This window comes from Eptatretus burgeri, chromosome 16 (genome assembly GCF_056783735.1).
Source record: "Eptatretus burgeri isolate ZD-2024b chromosome 16, Ebu_testis_v1, whole genome shotgun sequence".
Taxonomy (NCBI): domain Eukaryota; kingdom Metazoa; phylum Chordata; class Myxini; order Myxiniformes; family Myxinidae; genus Eptatretus; species Eptatretus burgeri.
The window spans coordinates 48,818,181-48,828,744 of record NC_140976.1 but is presented as its reverse complement, the minus strand read 5'-3'; the positions used below and the strand labels follow the sequence as shown (position 1 = coordinate 48,828,744).

General features: G+C 39.8%; 2 protein-coding genes across 8 annotated transcripts in view; one reads left to right on the top strand and one right to left on the bottom strand.

The window, feature by feature from the left end:
- LOC147011044 (uncharacterized) overlaps positions 1-2,454 on the bottom strand; it is a 5,435-nt gene extending 2,981 nt beyond the window's left edge. Inside the window, 4 exon segments of the mRNA XM_085860325.1 lie at positions 1-186; positions 1,638-1,857; positions 2,024-2,192; positions 2,404-2,454. The exon segment at positions 1-186 is cut by the window's left edge and continues 454 nt beyond it. Of these exon segments, the coding sequence (XP_085716451.1) occupies positions 1-186; positions 1,638-1,857; positions 2,024-2,192; positions 2,404-2,454 (626 nt within the window).
- The window catches only part of HIP1 (huntingtin interacting protein 1), a 438,658-nt gene that overhangs the window by 181,775 nt on the left and 246,319 nt on the right, over positions 1-10,564 (top strand). The window lies entirely within an intron of this gene.

Sequence of the window (10,564 nt, the reverse complement as noted above, 5' to 3'; positions counted from 1 at the left end):
ACACCGACACAGACGACGACACCGACACAGACGACGACACCGACACAGACGACGACACCGACACAGACGACGACACCGACACAGACGACGACACCGACACAGACGACGACACCGACACAGACGACGACACCGACACAGACGACGACACCGACACAGACGACGACACAGACGACGACACTGACACAGCTGATGACACAATACCATATTGAACTCTGAAGGTGCATTGCTGAGTTGTACACTCAAATATTATCACAGACATTTTCACAATATTTGCATCATTCTCTGCGAGTTGAACTTTTTTCTGCATGAACATCTTGCCATGCCTTTCTTCAGGCAGCCACACCCAACAACTAGTTTGCTGGGTAAACTGAGTAAACCCTTTTTGAGGTGAGCATATTCATCATTTTATGGCACTCAAAGTTGTGTGGATCAGACAGCTCAACATGTTCAACAAATGTGCATTGCCTGACCTTGAAGAAACATCACTTCACATGCCAATGTCGTGTGTGTGATGTTGGCGGAAAATCACGAATGGTGTTCTTGTTCGATTTTCGAGCTGTTAGGTTGCAAAACATGAACAAACTAGAACAGCACACAGTAGAGCACATACCTCTGTCAGGCTATTCAGTTTACATTTTGTATCCCACTGAAAGGCCAGATCTGGATCTGGACCTGAAGCAAAATATAATCACCTTGTTCTTGTCACATACCCAACTCATCCACCGAGTTTTGTCACAACTTGTCCATAACTTTTTGAAATATCATGCTCGATCTCGTTTTTAGTCAAATCTCTCAATGGTGAAGAATCACTTAAGAAAATAAAAAAAATTCTCGTATGCAGATCCAGATGAGGATCTTCACCAAAATCGAATCGATTTGTCCTTGTCACACAGAAAACGTGTCCACTAAGTTTCATCCGAATCCGTCCATAACTGTTTGAGATATCATGCCACATGTCGTTTTTGGCCCTATCTCTCTGGCGAAGAATCACTTAAAACTTCCAGTATCCAGATCTAGATCTTTACCGAAATCTAAACCATTTCATCCTTGTCACACTCCGAACCTCTCCACCAAATTATGTCCGAATCTGTCCACAACTTTTTGAGATATTGTGTTCACAGACAGGCAGACAAACAGAAAGGCAGATAGACTGGGGTGAAAATATCACCTCCATACACCTTCGGTGACGAAGGTAACTAGAACAGAACATGGTGGAGCATATTACCTCCGCCAGGTTGAATACTTTACTTTTTGTGTCCCACTGATAGGCTGGATCTGCATTCGGACCTGAACCAAAATTCAAACTGCTTGTTTTTCTCACCTACCCAACTCATCCACAAAGTTTTTCCATAATCCGTTCAGAACATTTTGAAATATGTTATACTGTAAGTAAATTGTTTTTGACCCCATCTCTGAACGGTGAAGAATCGTTTTAAAAACTCATCTTCACAGAAATCTCATCAATTCGTCATTGTCACACACACTGAACTTGTCCACCAAATTTAGTCCGAATGTATCATTAATGTTTTGAGATATATTGCTCACAGTCATAAACGGACAGACAGGGGTGAAAACATAACTTCCCTCCACCTTCGGTCGCAGAGGTAAATATTATTCTACCTTTTTGAACGTCACACCTGAAGGAGTGGTCTCTTTTCACTGGACACTGCTGTTTTGCAGATGCCTCTCTATTTCTGCTCCCAATGCTGCTGTTTGTCGTGCCGCCCTTGCTCATGACGTTACATTCCATGAGAATTTGAGCATTATGCACCACATTGCGTGTAAAACTGCCAGACCTCTTTCCAAACATGTGCAGGGGAATCGATTCAGACGATTCACAAGTTGGACCTACTTTAACTGTTATTGATCAACCAAAACAGATAAATAATGCATGAGGAGTCTCACGCATATACGTGTCCTTCTCGAGCACGACAATTGTTTTAACTGACACCAACTACTTCGTGAAGATTTGGTATGAGAGGTAAATTGACTTGTTCTCAAGAAATAGGTGTTCGGTCTTCACAGGGTTCCTTTGTGTAGTCTTGCACTTCTGATGCCTCGGTCATGACATTGTTATCACTCACATCGCCATTAAAAATGGTCTTGATTTCCATAACTTGGGCTTTGTTGATGGAGAATATACTTGCAGCTGCTTGTAGCCTCTCCTTGTTTTGTGAAGATGACAAAAATCTCTCAAGTTGGACAGGAATGGCATTATCTTGTTATACGATCCTATCATTATCACTTGCTTTTCCAGCAGGTCGACTCTGTATCTCACATAATTCAACTGACTTCTCAATGTATGTCAAATTCAAGTCAATGTTCTTGTGACCTGCAGATCAAGTGCACTTGTTTCACATCTTTTCAAACATTTCCTCAAACTTATGAAATTCCATTGCTCACATGCATCTTATCTCTGATACGTGAAAGGCCAATGCCCTTAAAGTGTTCCATTTTCGTTTTAATTCAGACATCCGTACAATTTTCACCAGCATGTTCCTTTAGCCCATGACATCAAGATTACTTATCTCTGGTGGAAGTCTTGGGATGTGGGTGGATTCCCAATTAGAGGCAAGTTTGTATGGTGACCCCTTGTCTTAAATATGTTCCTGTTTGAAAATTAAGGGTATGGGAACAAGTGTCACTGAAACTTGTATAATTTCAATTACAATGGTATGTATTACCCATGCTTTTCATGCAAAATGGCAGGGCTTGAACAGAAAATAAAACTAAAAAATATGATTTCAAATGAAATAAGGTCACAAACAAAAATTTAATATAGTATAGGATTACTCCGTGTGAGATAGGGACGACGGCTGTTCGCAGCATGGAAGGTAATCCATTGCTTTAAGGCAATGGGAGAGAACTGTGAAGATAACAAGGAACATGTTTCTAATGCATCACTGGATGTCACAGGTGATACAGAACTTTAAAGCTAACTAGAGATCGATAACATCACCCCCACAGAGCAAACCTTTCAGTGCCTGCAATGAGATTATTAAAGAGAAACATAATCTCAAGAAAACCTTTCTTTTGTGTTTAATAACATAATCCTCGCAGGACCCTCAGCGAGGCAACCTGCACACATGATGCTACCTGCTGTGAGAGCACGCGATTATTACTACACACACTCACCCGACCAGGAATATATCAAGGAGCAAAATGTTTAATGCCAGAGATGGCTTTTGCTTCCTTCCTTTCCTGCATTCTGAAATGAAAACCTCGATTGTCTCTTGGTCTGAGAACAATGCATTGTGATATGCGCCCGACAAGGAGGATTTACTTCTTAAGGTCGATGGAACATTATGGATGTCCAATTTTGGGTCGCAAGATTTGTTCATCGTCTGACCCCTTGGCACCAGAGTGGGTGAAACCACATTATGGTAGATGTTTGCTCACTCTGCCTATATCAGGGATGAGAATATTTTGTTTCGATTAAGCGAGGGCAAATGCACCCGTGAGGGGAAAAATAAGTAAATAGAATAAATTCATCCAGAACGACAAGTGACTCAGTTTGGATGTTTATCGCAAAACAGATCCTTTATTGTCCCTGATTGCACAATATGTTATTTTGGTGTATTATGTTGAGTTGAATTTAATCTCTGCTTCCCCAGCATCCTGCCCCCTATCTGCTACCCCAGCATTCCCTCGTATATATTTATGTATATATACTCTGTCTCTCTGTCTCTGTCTCTCTTCCTATTTGTTTATGCACAATTGTTGCCCCACAACTCCACTGTCAAATTAACCTTGCTCTTCCATGAGCCTCGCTCTGGGCGGAAAAAAAATGTCAAAATAACTAACAATATTGCTCATAACTCATGAAAAAAAACACAAAACCTTTTGACTAAAATAACACCTTTTCATACATGTTTCATAGCCAAACACTTTCAAACATAAAGTAAGAGAACATGTTTTGCACAAACTTAGGTCACCCTTTAACTCCATGATTGGTGGTGAGTCACGTGGAAATGGAGACAACTCATGGTGAAAGGAAGTTTGTTGGACTCTGAGAAAGAGCTGATTGTCTTGCTCAAAGCTAAACCCTCAGTGATCTTTTTTGTTTGTACACGTAGTCGAGGCTCATGGAAGAGCGGGCACATTGAAAGGATCAGGACAGACAAAAACAGGACGCAAAATAAGCATGCATGGCATGGACAAGTTGGATACCGAGAATGCATGGGGTGGACAAGATGGATAAAAAAGGAAACTCGAAGGAGGAAAAACTGGAAAATTTGAAGGAGGAGGGATTTGGGTGCGATTAACAAGGGTAGAAAAGATCAGATCATGGTTTTGGATTGGGGATGTCCCACCCTTCTCTGCTCTATACAGCAAACACCAATCTTAAGTCCCTGTCACACCTTGATGATTTCACCAGCGTATGCCGACGTATGAAAAATTTGTCTAAAACGCTGGCACATGTCAAATACGTTATGGGTAAGTTTTGTATACGTTAAGAGCACCCTGGCATATGTCGTAGTACGCCGAGCTGTTAGACAAATTTTCCACGCTTGAAATTTTTCGACGTATGCCAGCGTATGACTCACACATTCCGCATAATGCTGGCCATAAGTTGTAGGCACGTTATGCGATCGTTGACACACGTCGACACACGTTACTTGTAAGTTACTCATAAGTCGAAACACGTCGAGGTAATGTTTAACATACCCGAAACTTATTTCTAACCTATGAGTAACGTGTTGTAGGCACGTTACGCGATCGTTGACACACGTCGACACACGTTACCTGTAAGTTACTCATCAGTCGAAACACGTCGAGGTAATGGTTAGCGTCAGTGTTCCAGGCTCCCTGGTTTTTTTCTTCTTTTTTTTTCTTCGGTATGATGGTGATGTTGACACTTCGATTTATAGTGCGGTTATAATATAATATAATTAATAGGCTGCCACTCGACGATTTAAATCATAACCACACTCGAAATCGAAGTGTCAACATCACCGTCATACCGAAGAAAAAAAAAACAAAAAAAAAAACAGGGAGTCTGGAACACTGACGCGAACCATTACCTCGACGTGTTTCGACTGATGAGTAACTTACAAGTAACGTGTGTCGACGTGTGTCAACGATCGCGTAACGTGCCTACAACTTATGGCCAGTGTATGCGGAACGTGTGTCGTACGCTGGCATACGTCGAAAAATTTTCAACATGCTGAAAATTTGTCGACGTATTCGGCATACTATGACGTATGCCAACATGCTTCAGCGTGCTCTTAACGTATACAAAACTTACCCATAACGTATTCGACATGTGCCAGCGTATTCGGAAAATTTTTCATACGTCGGCATACGCTGGCTAAAATGTCAAGGTGTGACAGCGGCTTGACACTTCGATGTCTAGTGCGGTTATGATTTGAATCGTCGAGCCGCAGCCTATGAATAGCCTACGCCACGTGATCGTCGGCGATACGCTGCCGCGCTATGCATAAGTTAGACTATCGTTGTCCTAGGTTGTGAACGCCGACAACATGCTCGGCATTCGTTGATATAATTTACCTGTGTTATCGAAACGTTCTGTGTACGTTACTAATACGTTATGCATACGTCCAACTCGTTATGAATACGTCCAAAACTGCAAAAAAAACATCAATAGTTCAGCGTACGCCAGCGTTTTACATACATTTTGAGACCTTGCCATACGCTGGCGAAAATGTCAATGTGTGACAGGGCCTTTACATTTCAAATTTGCTATTAATAATACATGTCAAAAATAGCTTGCCTCTTTATACAGCTTGTAATAATAATATGTCGTAACAACACCATTATTTTGAACAATCCTCATTATCTGCAATCATATCCTTGCATGTCCAAGCCATGTGGTTTCAAAACTAAGCCAGCGGTCATCATCACTAAAATAGATTATCAGTATATGGGTGCAAACAAACACCACTCAGTTCACAAAACACAATTGGGAAGGCATGGGGTGAAAAGTGAGACGTGGGAGAAAATGGGGTGATATAATGAAATGCAATGTTATACTGATGAAGGGTAGCCAAGTAATAGAAAGGTTGACTTATAAAACTGTTCCAAACCAGAAGGATATAGCTCTTCCTTTGTTTCTGGTTCTCATCACACATGCTTTCTGTGCCCAGCAAGCACGTCAGCACAAAAGAGGGTCACTTTAAAATAGTTCAAACAGAAAGCTCATGTGCGAGCAAATACTGTTATATCACAAAGATGATGCGAACTGTCATGTTATATGAAACAACGTAGTGTAACAATACAAACAAGAAAAAGAGCAATGAGAAATTGCAGACCCTCACCAGTACTTCTTTTGAGTGGTGTATTTAGGTTTTAATGTTAAATCCAATTTGGCTGCCAAACCATGTGACCTATGACATCATATGTGTCTTTTGTTCCTCATGGACAGGTGGTCATAGACGTGTAAAATGTCACCTCGACCTGTTCAGCCACTTCAGAGAAGAAGAATTTTGAAGATTAAAAAGAACAAAACAATGTGGCTGCCAAATCACGCGACTGATGATATCATCATTTTTTTTCTGTGGATAATTTTATCCCTAGATGACCCTCAAATTTTTTTAATAATGATCGGATGTGGCATTATACATGTGCAATTATAACGTAATAACAAAGGCACCTATGACATCATTAAAAAAATCTCACTCATTCCCCATGAGGAGAACTTGCTTTGTGCCAAGTTTCGATTTTTTTTTCCTTGGTGTGGTTTCATAGATAAAGAAGTCCAAATTGTTTCCGTTTTTCCAACATGGCTGCTATGCCACATGACCTTTGGTGTCATAATTATGATTAAAACATTCCACATCATTTGTCGCACCGATGGTGAAAATTTTGTCTCAATTTGACAAGCGGTTATTATATGGAGAAAATCATGAAAGTTCTGTGCAGACAAACAAACAAATGAAAAATCACTCATAGAGTAACAACTTGGCAAAACAGCACAAAGTAGAATGGCACTCGGTAGAGCGCATACCTCTGCCAGGTGGAAGATTTTACGTTTTGTATCGCACTGATGGGTTGGATCCAAACCAAAATCCAATCCACTTGTTCTTGTCAACAATTCAACTCATCCACCTTGTTTTGTCATAACTCATCCACAACTTTTGAAGATATAGTGATATATTTAGTTTTTGGCCCGATCTATCAATTTTAGAAATTAAGCCTGTGTTGACCTTTTCACCATAAAATTAATTGGTAGTTGAATTCAAAGACGTGACATTAAAATGCTCTTCAAATTTCAAGTCAATCGGATGAAAATTGAGGATTTCGAAAATTTGGCCCAAATTGGCCTTTTGGCCTATTTTGACCTTTTGGCCTATGTTTACCTCAAAATTAATGTGTTTAAATTCAGCGGCCTGATATGCAAATGCTCTTAAAATTTCAAGTTAATTGGATTAAAATTGAGGATTTTAGAAATTTGGCCTATGTTTACCTCATTAATAGGTGCTTGAATTTGGTGACCTGATGTGCAAATGGTCTTCAAATTTCAAGTCAATCGGATGAAAATTGAGGATTTCAGCAAATTTGGCCCAAATTGGCCTTTTGGCCGATTTTGATCTCAAAATTAATCGGTGGTTGAATTCACCGACCTATATTACAAATGGTCTTCAAATTTCAAGTCAATGGATGAAAATTGACAATTTAGGAGCAATAAAAAATTTTGGCCTATTTTGGGTTGACCTTATGGCCTATGGTTCATATTTATTATCGAGTAGTGATGGGAAATTCATGTTTTAAATTTCAACTTGATCAGACACATGGTCTGACAGCCAGAATTATTTAATTTTTTGATGTGGGTTCGTTTTTTTAATGACCTACGATAACCTCAAAAGTAAGAGGTGGTTGAATTCACTGACATGATGTGCAAATCCGATTCAAATTTCAAGTCAATCAGATGAAATTTGAGGATTTTAGAAAATTTGGCTCAAATTGGCCTTTTGGCCTTTGTAGACCATTTCGTTCGACCAAATTTTACGAATCTTCAATGTGTGACCGTCGCAGGGTCGGTGGCATTGATCTCTAAAAATTTCAGAAAGATCGGTTGAGCGGTTTGGGCTGGAGGCAAGCGGACAGACAAACACACAAACAGACAAACAAACACAAAAACAACAAACACGCAAACGGAGGCGATCAACATACTTGTCAAGAAAAAATTTATTTTTTGCCAAATAACAAACAAAAAAGAGCAGTCAGTGATTGCAGACCCTCGCCAGGACTGCTTGTGTGTTGTATATTTTGTTTGGCGTTTGTGTACTGGTGTGTTACGTAATTAATGAGACATAACTGTAAATGCCACTTTATAACTGCTGGCATTGATGACTGGGAACCAAGACGTCCCGCTTTGATACAACCCCGCTTTGATCGGACACCTAACCCTGACCCATGACGTCTTTTTTTAAAATTATTATTCATTATTAAATTGAATTTAGAATGTCATTAAAATTTATTCAATTGAAATCAAATGGAAGACCAAATAGGTACAGTGCTGCATTGGAGTAATCCGAAGGAACCCGAACAAGAAAAAAGCAAAGATGAAGTCATCAGGATGAACTTGGATGGGATTCACATTTCATCTGCTACTCCTCTACCATCAAACCCATCCAGGCACAGCCAAGTAAGCCTTATTCAAAAATTAAACGAACCCACATCAAAAAATTAAATAATTCTGGCTGTCAGACCATGTGCCCGATCAAGTTGAAATTTAAAACATGAATTTCCCATCACTACTAGATAATAAATATGAAGTTTCACATCGATTGTTTAAGCGGTTCCAGAGAAATCATTATTTAATGTCTTTCTTCAATCCAATATGGCTGCCAAATCATGTAACCTATCAATTATTCCTGAACACACTTGTACACCCATGGTTTGGTGAACACTTATGTGAAGTTTCCCCTCGATTTGTCCAGCCGATCTGGAGAAGAATATTTTTTTATAGGTTTTAGTGAAAATCCAACATTGCTGCTAAACCATGTGACCAATGACATCATATGTGTGAACCTTTTGTTCCTCATGGACAGGCAGTCATTTGTATAAAGTTTCGCAACGATTTGTTCAGCCACTTCAGAGAAGATTTTTGAAGGTTTCTTTTTTTAACAATATGGCTGCCATATCATGTGACCGATGTCATCAATTTTTTTTTCTGTGGACCATTTATCCCGAGATGACACTCAAAAATTTTCATACTGATCCGATGTGGAGTTCTACATATGCAATTATGACGTCATAAAGAGGCATGTATGATTTCATCGAAAATCACACATTCCCCAATGAGGAGTACTTGCTATGTGCCAAGTTTTATTTTTTTTCCTTGGTGGGGTTTCATAGATACAGAGGTCCAAAGTTTTTCTGTTTTTTTCAAATACGGCTGCCACACCATGTGACCTATGACGTCATGATTATCATTAAAACATTCTGCATGAGTAATCGCACAATGCTGAAAATTTATTCTCAATCCGATAAGCGGTTGCAGAGAAAAACACGAAAGTTCTGTGCGGTCAAACAAACAAATAAACAAACAAACGGAACCAAATGCAATACCCTCTCCTAACGCGAGGGTAACAATTGTAACAGCATATTTTGCCATTTTATTTTAAAAATACCTCACCATAGCATGGCCTTTAAATTCAACGGAGCACACTATTGGCGGCCGTTGGTGCGTCTACGGGGTGGGATCTCCGCTGTACAGAACTGTGGATAACCTGGTCAAGACTGTCGAGACCAATGCTCATTGGCTGTGGATATCAGAACAGATATGTGGATGACACATTACCATTGTGCATCAGGATTATATCTAACACTTCCTCGAGCAACTGGGCATCCAACTCGAGAGATTTTTGTCAGTGTCTGTGATTCAAGAGCAACAGGCCTTAATCGACCACAGCCGGGTACTTCCTCGCATCCAATTCGCAAACCAAGACGATAAAGAGAAAATAAATTGGCCTTTTCATCCTGTCTCTGTCAAAGACTCCTGTATGAATTGTATGGATGATGGCAACGTGCCCTTCAGAGAGATTGTATGCGTGCATTACATCAAAACAAATAGGGGAGATATCACCAAGTAGTGATCTGATTGCTACAGCCACCACTTTTAAAAATGGCAGATTTATCAGAAGCAATATCAGCCATTGTACTTCGGAAGTCAATTTTGTTGTCAAATTATTCATTTTGGGGATGAAAAGTGGAAAGATCATGTTTATGAGACAGTCAGTTAATGGTGTTTCAAAATTCAAGATGGCTTATCCACTCTTAGCAATGTGGGTGCAACAACCCTGCTATGGTTCAAAATTTCTAACCAGATGGAGTAAGTACCCGTTGGTGTACCAGCCCAATACCCTCATTGGCACGAGAAGTGAGGTCAATGCAAGCAGAGTTTCATTTAAATAAGGTGATAATGATTAATGGTCAATGGATTTACAAGTTAAAATTGTTCATCAGCGTTTCATTGATAGTTTCAAGAGCGTGTGAGCATTCAACTCGACTGACATAACTGGGAGATTATGAAAGGTGTCATCAACTTCAGATGAGAGATATCCATCGACAAAAATCCATCACTTGGGAATTGTTTCAA